The sequence below is a fragment of the Sinocyclocheilus anshuiensis genome, unplaced genomic scaffold, assembly GCF_001515605.1.
Source record: "Sinocyclocheilus anshuiensis isolate Anshui unplaced genomic scaffold, SAMN03320099.WGS_v1.1 scaffold51, whole genome shotgun sequence".
NCBI lineage: Eukaryota > Metazoa > Chordata > Actinopteri > Cypriniformes > Cyprinidae > Sinocyclocheilus > Sinocyclocheilus anshuiensis.
This window is the reverse complement of record NW_015548296.1, coordinates 2,973,326-2,989,651: the sequence shown is the minus strand read 5'-3', so window position 1 is coordinate 2,989,651 and position 16,326 is coordinate 2,973,326. Positions and strand designations below refer to the sequence as shown.

The 16,326-nt window shown below is 37.1% G+C and overlaps 2 protein-coding genes across 3 annotated transcripts in view; both read right to left on the bottom strand.

Moving 5' to 3' along the window:
• Positions 1 to 252: 252 nt before the first annotated feature.
• tmf1 (TATA element modulatory factor 1) lies at positions 253 to 9,312 on the bottom strand. Of its 2 annotated transcripts, XM_016443727.1 has the most exons (18): positions 9,229 to 9,284; positions 8,776 to 8,954; positions 6,526 to 7,838; positions 5,884 to 5,987; positions 5,380 to 5,506; positions 5,183 to 5,288; positions 4,886 to 5,028; positions 4,019 to 4,185; positions 3,738 to 3,894; positions 3,394 to 3,486; positions 2,647 to 2,803; positions 2,379 to 2,571; positions 2,238 to 2,307; positions 2,062 to 2,154; positions 1,789 to 1,911; positions 1,519 to 1,674; positions 1,259 to 1,384; positions 253 to 617 (listed from the first exon to the last, which is right to left on the bottom strand). In XM_016443727.1, the coding sequence occupies exons 2-18, from the start codon at positions 8,909 to 8,911 to the stop codon at positions 477 to 479; spliced, it is 3,405 nt and encodes a 1,134-aa protein (XP_016299213.1). In that variant the 5' UTR covers positions 8,912 to 8,954; positions 9,229 to 9,284; the 3' UTR covers positions 253 to 476. The 2 variants fall into 2 exon arrangements, with proteins under 2 accessions (XP_016299213.1, XP_016299212.1); XM_016443726.1 differs by having other exon boundaries at positions 8,776 to 9,312.
• A 701-nt stretch (positions 9,313 to 10,013) lies between these two features.
• Positions 10,014 to 16,326, bottom strand: part of LOC107656056 (NEDD8-activating enzyme E1 catalytic subunit-like) — an 8,723-nt gene continuing 2,410 nt past the window's right edge. Inside the window, exons 5-19 of the mRNA XM_016443724.1 lie at positions 15,354 to 15,434; positions 15,115 to 15,197; positions 14,947 to 15,027; positions 14,427 to 14,470; positions 14,182 to 14,246; positions 13,610 to 13,765; positions 13,434 to 13,536; positions 13,210 to 13,323; positions 12,333 to 12,386; positions 12,180 to 12,216; positions 12,008 to 12,089; positions 11,837 to 11,937; positions 11,032 to 11,095; positions 10,851 to 10,905; positions 10,014 to 10,739 (exon numbers count right to left, since the gene is read on the bottom strand). Coding sequence (XP_016299210.1) covers positions 10,651 to 10,739; positions 10,851 to 10,905; positions 11,032 to 11,095; positions 11,837 to 11,937; positions 12,008 to 12,089; positions 12,180 to 12,216; positions 12,333 to 12,386; positions 13,210 to 13,323; positions 13,434 to 13,536; positions 13,610 to 13,765; positions 14,182 to 14,246; positions 14,427 to 14,470; positions 14,947 to 15,027; positions 15,115 to 15,197; positions 15,354 to 15,434 — 1,209 coding nt within the window. The 3' untranslated portion in view covers positions 10,014 to 10,650. The remainder of the gene's footprint in view (positions 10,740 to 10,850; positions 10,906 to 11,031; positions 11,096 to 11,836; positions 11,938 to 12,007; positions 12,090 to 12,179; positions 12,217 to 12,332; positions 12,387 to 13,209; positions 13,324 to 13,433; positions 13,537 to 13,609; positions 13,766 to 14,181; positions 14,247 to 14,426; positions 14,471 to 14,946; positions 15,028 to 15,114; positions 15,198 to 15,353; positions 15,435 to 16,326) is intronic.

The following is a 16,326-nucleotide window of genomic DNA, read 5'->3' as shown; positions in this document are numbered from 1 at the left end:
AAGGATGTGTGGTACTCATATTTACTTGTCTACAATGAAAAGAGACAGCCAACAGCAAATCAACTGCTTACCAGTAAGATGCGCAGTCCAGAGGATGAAGATCAGAGGAAAATATAGCCATTCATTCATTCTGATTATAATCCAATCGTGTAAAGTCTGAACTCATAAAGTCTCCCTTCATTGTGCAAATTCAAGAGTTATGAAACCACCAAACCTAAACACCCATACACGAATAGATAATAATAGAATTTCTTAAACCAAACATGTTTATTAATTGAGAAAAAATTATTTCAAATAAAATCCCACAACCGTGAGAGGAATCTTAAATAACTATATCACTGATCCTTGAAATATGTTGAACAAACTCTTAGCTCAGAATGAAATACATTTAAATTACTTGGTCTTGTATTACCAACACTCTTGAGATGTGAAGTTCTGTTTACAGTCAGTGGGTGTCAGTCCATTTGCAGAGTCAATTATTTTTGATTTTTTAATAGTTCATCTAATTGCGTTTTGTACATGTTCTTCACATCCTCTAGGTCCAGACGCAGCTCTTCTGCCTCCTCTGCCTTCTCTCCATACATCTGCAGAATGGTGTTGTGCCTCTGTTCTAGATCCTGTGATGAACACAAACATCTGATTAGTGTTTAACTAACAGAATAAAAGTCTAATACCTATTAATGTGCTCGTTAGCAAACTGATCATCTAGCACGCTCTATGAAGGAATGGTGAAATTGTTTAAACAGGATGTAAAACTCAATTCATTTTGTCTATATTTACAGAGGGTACACTGTAATGGGGAACAATTTTAATAAACTACATTTCTAGACACGTATTCAGCATTAAAATAGAATTTAAACATTTCCATTTCCATTCAAAGTTTAGGGTCAGTAAGACTTTTTTTTATTCTTTCATTTAGCAAGGACACATTAAATTGATTTAAAAGAGACAGAAAGGTGACATTTTTAATGTTAAAAATAATTATATTTTAACCAAATACTGTTCTTTTGATCTTTCTGTTTCGTTGTGAACTTTCTGAAGGATCATATGTCACTGAAGACTGGAGTAATGGCTGCTGAAAATTCAGCTTTCCCATCACAGGAATAAATCAAAACATTAAAATATGAAAACCTCTCTCTTAAAATGTAATAATATTTAACAATATTTGTATTTTCTATCAAATAAATGGAGCCTCGATGAGCATAAAAACAAACAAACAATTATTTATATATTTTTAACTATTAAACACAAACACAACCTTCAGTTGCACTTTCAGTCTAGGGATTTCCTTCACTTTACTCTCTATCTCATCGTTCTGATTGGTCAGTCGCACCAGTTCTTCTGTCATGACAGTGCGGCTTCTCTCTAGACTAGCAATCTCCATCTTGAGGATGACCAAAAGAATTGAATACAAATTAGAACATTAATTCCACAACCAGTTATAAACCACAATCTGGTTATAAACATGGAAGATGTAATTGTACATAGAATTAATTCTAGTGAAAGACCAAGGCATACCTGCAGCTGGACAATCTCGCCCTCTCTGAGTTTGAGCTGAGACTGCAGGCTCTCAATGACACTGGATCCACCACCCAGTCGAGCCGCCTCATATAGGTTAGTCCCACTGATGGACATGGTCATGGTGCTGAAAGAATGGTCAAGAGAATCCTCCTGCTAAAAAAACAACCACAGAAGCCAGGTGAGGTGATAACACAATGTGAGATATCTAAGAGGAGAAAAGATTCACTGCATCTAAATAAGTATGGACAGGGGGTGAGATGAACATACCTGTGAGAAAAGGGAGGAAGGTAAGCCGGCATGCTCAGCCCCACTGACAGAACTGGAACGGGACAGTGTAGGAGTGGAGGATGCTGGAGCATCAGTCACAGACAGACTTAGGGACTTCCTCTCCTGATGAAACAAAAACAGAGACTAGTTGATTTTACTCTACTCAAAACGTTTATCTTGGACCCCGTTTAAAATGGTTAAGTAATTTTAAGTAATTTCTGAGGAAAACACTATTAATTAAGCAGATTCAGAACAGGTCTTTTCATGCAAAACCTTTTCTTTGAGGGCCTCTTGTGCAAGGTAACATTTCTTCTTCTCCTGCTCCACCTTCATTTTCTCCATTTCAAGTTGGTTGGTGAGAAGCAACTGAAGAGGACCAAATAATACAGACACTGAGAATAAATATGTGTGTATATATTTTCTTATAGTGGTCAAGGTACAAACAATACCTTCTCCTTCTTGGCCTCCTCCAATACTCGAGCATGTTCTCCTTTAAGATTCTCCAGCTCTACGCGCTCCCTACAGACACAGAAATTAATACTGGCACCTACAATAGCAGCTTCTTTTTCAATTTTATACACATCTCCTACCTGCTAAAGTCATCCTCCAGTTTTTCCCGCCTCACCCTCTCTGCATCCAGCTGCCCCTGCAGACGTCCCTTCTCTTGCCTCAACAGGGAAGCCTGAGACTCTAAAGATGCTATCTGTGCTCGGATGGCTAGCAGCTCCTCTGTAGCCGAACGCTCTTTCTCTACGGAAACAGCAAGCTGGGCTTGGGCATCAGCTGAGAGGAGACAATGACAAGTTAAAACATTTGGACAGAAGCCATCGATACTCAATCAAAACAAGCAAGTCTCACCTAAGCGGTCAGAGATGTTCTTCTCTAGTTTTTCCCATGATGCTGTCTGGGCCCCAAGCGTTGCCTGGAGGTTCTCTATCTGTCGAAGGAGAGGCCGTGTTGTGGATGTAACACTTTGACTTAGATCCTGGTTTCTGGTCTCCGCTTCTTGTAACCTCTGTTGAAGTGCAAAAATACAGCATAACCTTCACTGACACTATCATTCTGAAGTTTGGGGTCAGTAAGATTTTTTTAAATGTTTTTTAAATAAGTCTTTTTTTGCCCAGCAATCAAAAATACAGTAAGAACAGTACTACTATGAAATATTACAATTTTCTATTTTAACAGCAGCCATTACTCCAGTGTTCGGTGTCACATCATCTTTCAGAAATCATACTAATATGCTGATTTAATACGCATTTATTTGAAAAACAAATAATGAACAGCTTACACACCTGTCACTTTTGATTAGTTTAATGTGTCCTAGCCAAATAAAAATCATGTACATATTTAACGTGCAGAAAAATAAATTGTTAATCTTTTAAATTTTTTATACCTCTTTGGTTTTTAGAGAAGAGATAATAGAGAATTTAGAATTTAATTTAGAGACTTTTTCTCTCTAAAACAGAGAAACCAATCTTTCAACAAACAAACAATAGATATCAGCATAGTAGTTTGCCTTGAAAAGTCTAGGTTTCTACACAACAGCTGATATGAAATGAATAGTGCAATAATTTCTGTAAGCAGGAAGTAAGGTGCTCTAGTTACCTGCTGTAACTCACTGATCTCCTCCCTCAGGTAATCTTCCTTCTTGGCCTGCTGCTGCTCAGCTCTCTGTAAAGCCAGCCTCAGATCTGCCACCTCAACATAAAAAAACAGAGTCAAGACAGGCACAAAAGCTAGCATTTGGAGATTAATCAGCCACTAAAATAAAACATGTGCAACTACAGGTAGATGAGTAACCAAAGAAAACAGTACACAAAGTTCCTAAAAACAAACATTTAAATACTGTTAAAGCACAGAAAAATAAGTAATAATAATAACAATAATAAAGTAATATGATATGATAACATACCGTACAAGCCCCAAAAAAAAAACTAAAATGGACTTACCTGATTAGCCAGTGCCTCTTGTTGCAAGCAGGACTCTTCTTGGGCTTTCTCCAAAGCCAGACTCAGCTCTTCTTTCGCCTGTACCTCTCTGCTCAGCGCTAGTTCCTGGGCTTCACTATCCTTGGTGGCGTTGGCCTTGTGCAGCTCCGCCAGCTCTCTAGATAATAAAAAATTAATCAAAAATGAACAAGCTGGGAAAGACCACCACCCAAATGGCAGTGATAATGGGACAGTGAATGAGTGTGTATTAGCATGATGTAGAGTGTGTTGTGTTTATTTACTTGTAGGAGCTGTCGAGGGCTGCTTGCAAACTGCGGTTGTTTTCCTGAAGCTCTTCGCTGCTGGTCTGCAGTTTACTTAATTCTTTCTCCTGACGCTCCACCACAGCATTCAGCTTCTTGATGTTCTCTCGGTGTTGCTTTTCTACTTCCTCCTTACCGTCCAAAACCTACAATCAACATTGAACAAACCTCAGCATTCTCTTCTCATTTTACTGACATTTGATATAAAAGGAGTAGTTCACCCAAAATTGAAAATTTGATTCACCTTCAGGCCATCCAAGATATAGACGAGTTTGTTTGTTCATCGGAACGGATTTGGAGAAATTTAACATTACATCACTTGCTCACCAATGGATTCTCTGCAGTGAATGGGTGCTGTCAGAATCCAAATTATTCCAGTCCAGTTACAGTCAATTAACATCTTGAGAAGCAAAAAGCTTTGTGTTTGTAAAAAAAAAACAAATCCATCATTGAGGTGTTTTAACTTTAAACCGTTGCTTCTGGCCAAAGTACAAGTTACAATTGTCACTGAAGCAATATTATGGATAGAGGACTAGAATTTTAGCGGGTTTAAGTTACAAGACGTTAACTGAAGGATTACTTGTGGATTGTTGTGTTGTTTTTATCAGCTGTTTGAACTCTCATTCTGACAGCACCCATTCACTGCAGAGTATCCACTGACGGGCAAGTGATGTAATGGTAAATTTCTCCAAACTGTTCCAATAAAGAAACAAAAATCTATATCTTGGATGACAGGATGAGTAAATCTTCAAAAAACATTTTATTTTTTGAGTAACCTATTCCTCGAACTCAACACTGAATGCACTTTACTACACTTAACACAGCTTTGAAGGCTGTGTCCCTGACCTGCTGCAAGTGTTTCAGCTCTTCTTCCTGTTCCTTCAGTTTTTTGGTCTGTTTGGTGATCTGTGCATCACTCTCTCTCTCTTTCACACGCAGTTTCTTTATGATGTTGGAGTGCTGCAACTGCTGCTTGGACAGTTTCTCACCTAATCAAAAGAAACAAGTAAACAAACATCCTTAACAATGACCCAGATTCTGCAAGGATGAAGCAATAAATGTTTTTATCTCAATACGATCATCCTAATCAATGTGAATATTGTCAGGTCTCGCTGAAAATATTAAACAGCCTCAGAGATTCACCTTCTTCAAGCAGCTCTCGTATCTGTTCCTCCTTCTCTCTTATCAGTTCCAAAGTCTCATTTGAATTCAACCTGCTCGCCAGTTCTTCTCTAAGGCCCTTAATTTCCTGTGACCAAGACAAATCATGCATTTCAATACAAAATATGACTGGGGTATTAAGAATAATATAAATTCATAACAATACAATTTTTATATACCTTTTTGGCGATGTCTCTCTCCTTGCAGGCGAGTTGAGCTTTCCTCTCAACTTCAGCTATACGTTGAGTGAACTCATCTTTTAAAGACTGTACAGTAGAGCTTTCTTCCTTCAAGCTGATCATCTCACTGTGAAACACAAGTATTGCTGACTCTAATTCAATAGGCATTTAAGAAAGAAGAATCGATAGCACTATTGTGTGAACATCCAGTGCAGTGAAACTTCTTTAATTGAAAGAAATGAACACCATAAGCATGCCAGACTACACAGAATCTGTACAGTAAGAAATTATTCCATTTTTTATTCCATTTACATGCTGAAAGATGTGGAAGGTTTTTATTAGCTAATCTTTTTATCTGCCAACAGTATGTGAACACAGCGTCCAGTTTTCCTCAAGCTGTGTAAATATTGTTGCTGTCTCCACCTAGTTAGTTATTACAGCCGTTTGTCATTCAAGAAAACACAGCAGCAGATGGTTTTCTGGAGCACAGGTTCCTTAACTCACTCTTTGAGATTGTCACACTCCTCCTCCAGTCTGGCCTTGTCTTTACTGACCACAAGCAACTGTGATTCTCTCTTCTCTAGTCGACTCGAGAGCTCCTCGATAATCTGGGGAGATAAGAAAAAAGAACAGAATATAAATTCCATGTCACATACAAATACGATGAATAAAAAATGGGGGTCAATAGGATTGTTTTTTAAATTAATACTTTTATTCAGTGACAAAGAATTAAACTGATCAACAAAAAAAAAAAATTTTACTAAAGCTCTAAATAAATGTTGTTCTTTAGAAGAATACTGAAAAATAATGTATCAAAATTTCCACAAAGATATTAAGGAGCACAACTGTTTTCAACATTGATAAGGAGAATAATAAGACGGAATGTTTCTTGAGCACAAATGATTTTCTGAATGATCATGTGACACTGAAGCCTGGAGAGACATTAAATTATTCTTAAAATAATTTTTCACAATATTAGTGCTTTTACTGTATTTTTGCTCAAATAAATGCAGTGAGCACTGGAAGAGACTTGTTTCAAAAACACTACAAAAATCTTACCAACCACCATTTTTGAACGGTAGGGCATATCTAATAATTACATTATATGTCTTATCTTTTGTATAAATATTTATGGAAAAGGCCAACCTTTTGGAGCTCAAAAATCTGACAGGGTGAATCTCCTTGTTTCTCCTCAGTACTCTGTGATATTAGAGTTTCATTTATATCTGATTTTTGGCTAGTCAATGTGAGGTCAGTTTCAGGTCCCTGGTCCTGCAGCTCATCCGTCTGCTCACAGTTCACTGGCGTTGCACTGCGGCCACTTTCCTCCATCTCGTTATCATCCAGCGACTGGTCATTTACTGACTCAGTCATAACCTCCTCTTCCTTCTGACTGGTCTGTGGCGCTGAATGAGCAGGAGCGGGCAAATGTCCAGCCGTGATGGAAGCTAAGGTGCGGTTGCCCGGGATCTCATCATCAGAATTCACTTCGCTGACACTACGGCTGTCCAACGACTGCATGCTAAACGAGTCGATGCGCTCAAAGGCATCAGACGATGAGCCGCAACTTTCAGTGAGTTTTGGGTATTCATCCAGACGAGGGAAGTCGGCGCACGTTGAAGCGGAGAGCAGTTGGAAAGAGCCCTGCATTAGGTGGAGTCCAGCTTTAGACTCTGCAGTCTCCTGTCTGGAGCTGGCCGAGCTCTCGCTTAGCACGCTCTCATGGTCCAAAACCTCTATGTCGCTGGTAGTGGAAGTACCAGAAGAGAAGGCACTAACAGGGGGAGATGGGGTGTCGCTTTGTCTGTCCTCTGATTTAGCGTCTTTGGATTCTAACAGGATTTCTTTAAGAGGGACAGGCAAGGTTTTCACTGAATTTTTGGTCTCGATGGTCAAAGCTGCTTCAAACACTCCAGCAGATTCACCCTCAGTAGATGATAAAGGTACATTTGTGAGTGTGACATCTGAAGGAAAAACTAAGCCATCTGTCTCTGTCTGGTCCTTGCCGGTCTCCTGTTCAGCAGCTTGCTCTGGTGCAACGGACGCAACAGGAACAACCAGTTCTGGTTGAGACTGCTCATCTGCCGAGAATGAAATTTGCTCCAAAAGCTCTGTCCCAGTTGGCTTTATCTCAATAGTTTCCAGGTTGCTGCGTTTACTGAGGTCTGCCTGACCTTGCGCTTCACTGTCTTCCAGCTCCTTCTCCTCGTCTGCTTTTTCCCGTAGTCTGCGGTTCGACTTGGCAGGTGGCACAGACACCACTTTAGTGTTGCTTACAGTTTGTATGTCTCCATGAGGCAGAAAGGCACTGAAGAAATCCTCAGATTCGTCAACCACGGTCCATGTGACAGGCTTAGTAATGGCCTCGGATGATGGAGGGAGAGTTTTGGTACATTCCTCTGAGGGCGAGCTCCACTGGTTCATACCCCATCCTGTTGATACCGGCTTGCCTGGTGGATCTGGAAAAAAAAAGGTCACTCAAAAGTCAAGTCACATTTATTTGTTGCACTTTATACAATAAAGATTGTGTCAAAGCACATTCATAGTACTAAACAGGAAACTAACACTGTTCACTGTTCATGTTGCAGAATGCACCACTTATGAAACATATTCACTGTCAGCTATAAAGCAGCTCTACAGAAGGCAACCGTGTCATTATTCAGCTCAGTGTTGATTCAATTCAGTTCAATAATAACGAAATAAATCAAGCTTAAAGCTACTGAATCAAACATATCTATTTTATAAACATAAACATAAGCTAAAAGAAGAAAACAAATCCAACATTCGGAAACACAATACATCAAAATGACAAACTCTTTTGTATTCTTTAGTGGCTTTTTGAGGCATCCGGTTTCATCTTGGAAATTAAATTCAAGCTTATTTGTATAGCGCTTTTCACAGCACATACTGTTTCAAAGTAGCTTCACTTTGCTATAAGGAAATATTCTGTAATTAATGATCATATGGCAGTAATATATAACTATAAGATAAATACAAATTATATGGTTAGTCATGTATTTAGTTATGCAGACACAATTGTCATGTTAAGCAATGATTACAGCTTGCGGCTGTAATGATTACAATATAACGTTACGGATAATATTTGATAGTTTGTACATTGCAAAAGAGGTTTGCAAAAGAAATACTTTCTTTGAAGAAGTTTCATGTTTGCTTTGGTCTGTGATTCTGTGATTTTAAAGTTATGTGAGCCAACTAAATGTATGTAGTCAACTAAAAATATGTATGTGTGTGTGTACATTCGGGGACAAATGCATCATTATATCACTAAAGTTATGCCGAAGCCCAGTAATTGTCACTGATGATGTCACCCTGCACTGTCAGTAACATGTCTGTCTTCTTTCCACGTCAGGTTAAACCATTTATAACTAAACTTACCAGTAAAGGTCTGTTCGGTCGTATCACCCCACTGGTCCTCTTCTTTGATGTCCAGAACTCTGTCGATGGATTTCTGAGCAGTTGTCAGCGCTTGTTTAGCAAAACTCGACAGATGTGACGCGTTGAACCAACTCATATTGCTTGACTTCCAGCTGGTTGCGTGACAGCTCAGTGAACGTCTACATAAAACACAACAATATCAAAAGCATCCCAAATAAGAGCAGGTTTATTCCACACTAAGAGCCGAAGCAAGTGGGTTGTGTTTGTATGTTAGGCCGCTGTCCACATTAGCTTGGCGGCTAATTCTGCTCGCAAAACGACTGACAATTTGCTGGCAGTTGACATAATCCAACGCTAAAATTAAATTCGATGATATAAATAAATAAACGACGTACTGGGCGGCATTTTATTTGTCTTCGCGTTACTCGGCTTCTAAATTGGACTTCTACGCACTATTTGTTTAGGTTTCCTCTGGCAGCGCGAGAACTACTTCCCATCCACGTAGCATCAACAAAGCCGCATCAACCTATCATGCGCGTGACGTCAGGGTCACGTCACCAATGTCTACAGTACAATTTGTTATTTTTTTATATATTACACTATAACCCATATAAAGTTATATAATACTGATATCTGTGAATTGTGTTTATTTTTTATTAAAAAAGTAAACGATTAAAGTGTCACTTTTCAGTTGAAACCTCTAGAACATCATAATTTTACTAAAATATGAGTTGACCGAATAAAAGTAAACTCAAACGCACATTTTTTTTGCAAGTGCATGTAAGCACGACTTCTGTGTCAGACTCTGGTAGGACTTGAACTGGTGTTTATTTCTTTTGAAAGGGGGACACCATGCGGTCTCACGATCCAATGCACAAATGTGGAATTTTGCTAAAAACATTTAACAAATAAACATTTTAAATCAATAGAGTTAAAAATGGTTTACTAAAATTAAGTGAATATGAATCGAAATTCTTGCATTAATAAGATATTTTACTGAAATTAATATGAATCGAATTGATATTTTTCTTAAATATGAACTGAAGTTATTGCACTGTTGTATAATTTAAAAAAATGTAATAGGACACTAAATATAGCAATCAACTTTATCAAACAAATAATTTCACTGTAGCTTAATTAATTAATTTCAATTTGTAGCTTGTCAAACGACATAAGCAGTTTGATAAATTGTAGTATGTGGTGCTGTGGCTGAAAAAACTAAGTCACTAAGGCCAGTCTGACCTTGCGAATAAGTGTCTCCATTGTATTTCTACAAACTTGTATTACATAACAATGCCACATAAAACAAATAAAACAGTACAGTATACCTAATATCTCTTTCTTAACATTACATTGATAACGCAACATTCTGTTTGCTTACAAAAAGTCAATTTTAATTCTAGAGAATTTATAATGGTTTAATACCTTCAGTCTCTTTAAATATTTAATCAAATATATTTATTCACAAACTGAGTAAAAGTAAATTTATAGGAAAGCATTACTGGACTAGGACTTCAATACTTGTTTAAAATATGGTTTCCAAATTGAATTCAAAACATGAATATTTTTTTCTACAAGACACTGAACAAGATACTGTGAATGCACAACAACAAAATAAATAGATAAAGAAATCCACCAAAATGTCTCCTACGACTATAGCAGTGCAAGACAATGAAACAAATGTCTCCTGTAAGTGTCTTTGATGGACAGAGTTGACCATAAAATCTAAATACAAACGGCAGCAATTCCAGCCGAGCATGTGCATGTGATGTCTCTGCTGATATGTTGAGTTTATAAACTATTTCCAAGGCTGCTTCATTTTGATGATGACTGCAATAACCACTTGTAACTGTCTATAAGAATGAAGCATTTGTCCTATGAGATGAAGTTGAGCTTGAAGAGCACCGTCTGAGGAGTGGTGACATCAGCCACTGCCAGTTCCTGTCCATGGACTAGTCCAAGCTCTGCAAGCACAAGCAAGCATTTAAGACATTAAACAACATCAATATATTTTCGAAATACACTTATTAAATAGTTACATATACTACATGATATCACAATAGACTTTCAATCACCTTTCAGCGTTTTGTTTAGATTTGGTCGCGTTCTCTCTTCAATAGATGCTACGGTCTGAAAATAAAACCAAACAGATTCAAATGTATTAAAAATAAACCGCTAAAGCATAAAATGCATGTTAAATCCTGATCTAAGTGAACTAAATATGACAAGTCTGGTACATGTTAGAAATGTTCTAACCTGTAAATACAGAGTTTTGTTTTTTCCATCCAAAGTTGTCGTGATGGCAGGAGACTTCATTTGGCTAGTAGACAAAGGATTCAGTGTTATTACAAACAGGAGGAAACAGCTTCAGAAAAGATATCCGTTAACACATGAGGACAACACATTTTTTGCATTTCATCATATTTAACATTGTCACGTTCAATATTTTTTTAACTAAAAGGAATATTATAAAATGATGAATCAGATTCTTTCAGTAGGCTTTGTTTAGAACAGGAGAAGATATTATGCATTCATTCTGGTATTGGCATTTCGTTGATATGCGTTCGTCTAATACAGTAAAACGATCATTTAATGGCAAGTGTATCTAACCATTTAATTAATATAGTCATAATTTAGGATGATAATAAACAAAAAAAGCTGTATTAAATGTATGTATCAATTTAGTTTGTTAGGAATACATTTCAAGAATCTGAATAGGTAAAGAAGATAAGTTGGTAAGTATTTGTAATCTTGACTCTTTATTTGTAAGCCATGTTTAGATAATCAACAGTGCTTCTACTCTAAAAATTGTAACAAATTTTCTCTTTAGTTGCCTTTACTTCATTTTCTTAAACTATTTTATATGGTAAATATTCTAAGATATATGTATATGATTATACAGTATGTGTGTATGGGTATGCATGTATATATCTTGTTTATGTATATATTTTGTTGATGTTTGTTTTTTTATGGTAACATTTATGGTAAATTAAATACATAAAACAAAACAAATATGATAAAAGAAAACCATAGATGAACATGAATGAACACTGTGACTCACAGAGAGGCATTCTCAGTCAAGTAGTCCAGAATCTCCTGTAGTTTAGCTGAAGGTGGGAACTGTAGGTCCTGTGGCACCTGACTGCAGGCAGAACAATTCTCCTACACAGAGACATTCAGCATTAATGTCATCTTTTATTTATGTCCTTTAAATCAAGTTCAAATCATTAACCTTTCTCTCAGCCTCAAAGGTGTACATGTACAGCCCATCCACATCATTGAACACCAGGTAGTTGTTCAAGGGAACATAGGCGCTGTTCAGCAGAAGTAAAAGAATAAATCAGACATGTGAATGAACGATGAATTCAATGCTCTCTCCTGGAAAATAAGTCGTTATACCTTACCTCGTGGCAATTTTAAAAACCTCGGTGGCGCAAGCAGCTGAAATGTGAAAGAAAGGAAGAAGCTCTATTTCCAGTTGCAGCTCAACTTATTGAAAAATATCAAAAGAAAATCAAGCACCATTAAACCAGAGAATACTTGCAATGTCAGCATACCAGCAATAACAGCATTTGTAGAAGCCACAGCAGGAATTATTCTCTTCACGACCCCTGAAACACAGGTGAGGTAGAACATCAACAATAGGAGCTTCTGAACGATAACTTACAAACTGCAATGTGTACCATTATGAGTATAAACTTGATTTTGACATTTTCTAAAAGAAATTACAACAGTGCTTGCCTATGCAAATTTATGCACCATGATGCTAGTGCATTGTGGGTGGTTGCCAGGGCATTTGAGTGTTTTTATTTTGTTGTATCACATTGTTCTGGGTGGTTGCTAACTGTCCAGACTCAAAAGACCCCCGGAATGAAGCACCTAGAAGTTCCTCTGACATGCGGGTCTCTCAATATGGTTCGGGTTCCCAATCAGCGAACCTAGGACCTAAAATTTTCTATTTCAAGGTTTATACACTAGTTTAGGGTAAGGTTTTTTTTTTTTTTAAAAAGTCTCACCACGGCTGCATTTATTTGCTCAAAATACAGTAAAAACTGTAATAGTGTGATATACTACTACAATTTAAAATAACTTTTTTCTATTTTTATATATTTTAAAGTGTAATACAGCCCTGATGATGAATTTTCAGCAGCCATCACTCCAGTCTTCATTGTCACAGAATCCTTCAGAAATCATTCTACTGCTTATTTGCTTCTCAAGAAACATTTCTTATGATTATCAATGTTGAAAACAGTTGGACTGCCTGATATGTGTGTGAAAACCATGATAGATTTTAATGTACCCTTGCTAAATAAAAGTATTGTAATTTTGTACATTAGAGTATATCTGGACATTGTCTCCATCAAAACGGTTTACAAATGAGAGGATTTTACAAAATTGCTAATAAAGTCCCACTGACAGGCCCTTCTCACTCACCCTGGGTGAGTCTGTAAGTCACCCCAGTGATGCTGAACTCTGCTGCTCTTTCCAGAGATTTCTGGAACACCCACTGGATGTGCGTTGGGTCATCTCCATCTAGGGCTACACCGTCTGAGGAAAACACATTCAAATGTGAAATAATAGCAGACTACCTAGCAGCAACATGACCAAATATCCAATGGTTGTTTGAGACTCTATGCAGATCCTGTCAATTCAAGTACCTCCAAAAGGCTTTTCTTTGGGCCAAAGCAGCATGCGGACGTATTCAACGCAATGTTCTGGTAACCGTGGCATTGAGGCTATAGTGCACATCGGGAAGTTTATCTGTGTAGGGGACAAAAATGAGTATGACAAAAGGCTTTTGAAATTCAACTTAACACAAAATCCCAGTGTGCACCTGTGGAGGGTAGAGCTCGAGGGTGCAATCGATGCAAGCTGTCATGCCTGGAAGAATGACTCGGGCATTGCCCTTGAAGCCCTCTGTGCCTCCATCTATTAATGGAATAATGGAACTGGGATCTAGGACACCATCTTCATAAATCAGCAGAGATAACTGAGAAAGACAAAACAAGGAAATACTTTATAATAACTTTCATTAATAAATCATTAAGAAACATTATATAATGTTTAACAGATCGTTAGTTAATATATATTCAAATAGAAAAGTTTCAAGAAGTGCATGATCATATGAATTGAAAGTTTAATGGCATTTGTAAGCATTTCAATTTACATTAAATAATGATCTGGTAATCATTAGGTAATGTTTAATAACTACATTAGTAAACATTAACAAGCACATTACCTCATATTTCTAGCTATGTGAATATATATAGCTATAAAATATATAGCTACGTGAATATATAAAACAAAATGCATAAACTATAATATAAGCACTTCTCACAGAGAGGACTTTAGGTCTATGCATTTATACGGACAGATTGTTAGATGTTCAGGACAATAAACACATACCAGCATCCCGTTCATCCATCTTCTGGCAACAACAGAGTCCAGGCCACAGACAACTATGTGAAATTCTAGACAGTAACAACAAAAATAATAATAATTTTTAAGTTACATTACTCATATTTCCAAGCAAAAACTGCCCCCAAAAAGTGTCATAATATATGAAAACAACAGTCTCACAATGCAGGACAAAACTGTCACATATAATATTGACATTTTAGACAAAAGAAAAAGGTTTAGAGGGTATTTACGCCTGTAAAATGTCTCATCCAAGTCCTGGATTTTCTTAAAATGTCTGCATTGTTTATTAAGGTAAATACAAATATTTTGACACACATAAATATAACTTATACACTCCTCTTAGCAAAATATAGTAAAAACAGTAATATTTTGGAATATTATTCCAGTTTAAAAGAACTGTTTTACATTTGCCTATATTAAATGTGATCTATTCCTTTGATGGCAGAGCTGGTTTTCAGCTGCCATTACTCAAGACTTCAGCGTCACATGATCCTTAAGAAATCATTCTAATATGCTGATTTTTGTGCTCAAGAAAAATGTCTTATTATGATAAATGTTGAAAACTGTGGTGCTACTTAATATTTTTGTGGAAATCTTACTGACCCCAAACTTTTGAACGGTACTGTATCAAATAGAAACATATAGCAGCATTTCAACATGCCCAAAAATGAAAATGTCCTGAGGGAATGATTAAAGGATTGTTTAAGAATTTGAACTTCCAGGCTACATTTAATACACTTTGAAGGATACGGGACAACATTGCAGCCTGGGACCCTGCCATTTACAAAGTCTGCCGCAACCTCTGCCTTTGGTCGGCCCACATCCTTTGGTCTGTAGATACAACAGCGATCAGTTTACATTAATAAAAAAGAACAAGAAAAGGCTCAAAAAGGCAGCTATCAGCTGACTAAGACTAACCTGAAGAGGAACTGTCTGTTGAGGTTAGAAACATCAATGGTGTCCATGTCCACCACATGAATGTGCCGAAAACCTGACAAGGCCTGCGTGATAAAATCGCACCATGTATGAGCATGATAGGACAAAACACAGCAATTAGCCTCTTTGTAATTTCAAGGAATAGAGTATTGCAGCTGTCATTAAGTATTGAACAAACAAGAATCTGTCTAAAAAAAAATACAGCACAACAAAAACTGTACCAGATCTTTGAGCAGCTCACAACCAAGTCCACCAGCTCCAATAACCAGAATTTTGCATGTGTCCAGTAAAAACTGGAGAGACTAGAAGAATATGTGCAGTTTATGAAAAGAGAAGAGAGTAGAGTAACATTCAGGTTTTACAACAAACCGACTGATCTCATGAAGCTAAAATAGCTCAAAAACTATATTCTCTCTCCTTTTTTTAAATAATTTTATTTACACTATTTTTCCAGGTCTGTAAATCACACTTTTTAAAATTAGGCTTCTTCATACATCCTGTTGTTGAGGGGATAAATTAAAATGAGAAATATCTTGATTTTCAGATGTTTTGTTGTATTTTAATGCTTGATTTGTCATTCATGATCTTTGAGCAGCTCACAACCAAGTCCACCAGCTCCAATAACCAGAATTTTGCATGTGTCCAGTAAAAACTGGAGAGACTAGAAGAATATGTGCAGTTTATGAAAAGAGAAGAGAGTAGAGTAACATTCAGGTTTTACAACAAACCGACTGATCTCATGAAGCTAAAATAGCTCAAAAACTATAGTCCTGACCTGTATGACAATGGTGGATTATTGTGATGTTTTTATCAGCTGTTTGAACTGATTCAGAATATATATATATACCTTCTGAAAGTAGATGCATTTAGGAATCTTTAAGATTACTTACAACAGAACAGCAAATGCATTTTATGGACGACCGTTTCGTGAACCTAGGAGAGGAGGTAATTCTGACTTTGCTATGACAATCTGGCACTTCTGAATCAGCTACTGTTTTGTTATTAGTTTAAGTATTTGCTATTGACTGTTCAAATGCGGAGTTTTGCGCATCGTGTGCGTGCGTGCGTGCGTGCGAGCGCGCGCGTGTGTGTGTGTGTGTGAGAGAGAGAGAGCGAGAAAGACCAGCTTCATCACTGTGTCTGTCACGCAACTCTGTTCCCCTTTCGGGCTCTGTCTTTACATTTATGTTGAAA

What these genes read in the sequence shown, in the direction of transcription:
- tmf1 (XM_016443726.1), bottom strand. Translation starts at nt 8,911, where the DNA reads ATGAGTTGGTTCAACGCGTCACATCTGTCGAGTTTTGCTAAACAAGCG. An exon ending in AGATTTTTGAGCTCCAAAAG is followed by an intron (nt 5,988 to 6,525) that starts GTTGGCCTTTTC and finishes TTATCTCCCCAG; the next exon opens with ATTATCGAGGAGCTCTCGAG. An exon ending in GACTGAAAGTGCAACTGAAG is followed by an intron (nt 618 to 1,258) that starts GTTGTGTTTGTG and finishes TGTTCATCACAG; the next exon opens with GATCTAGAACAGAGGCACAA.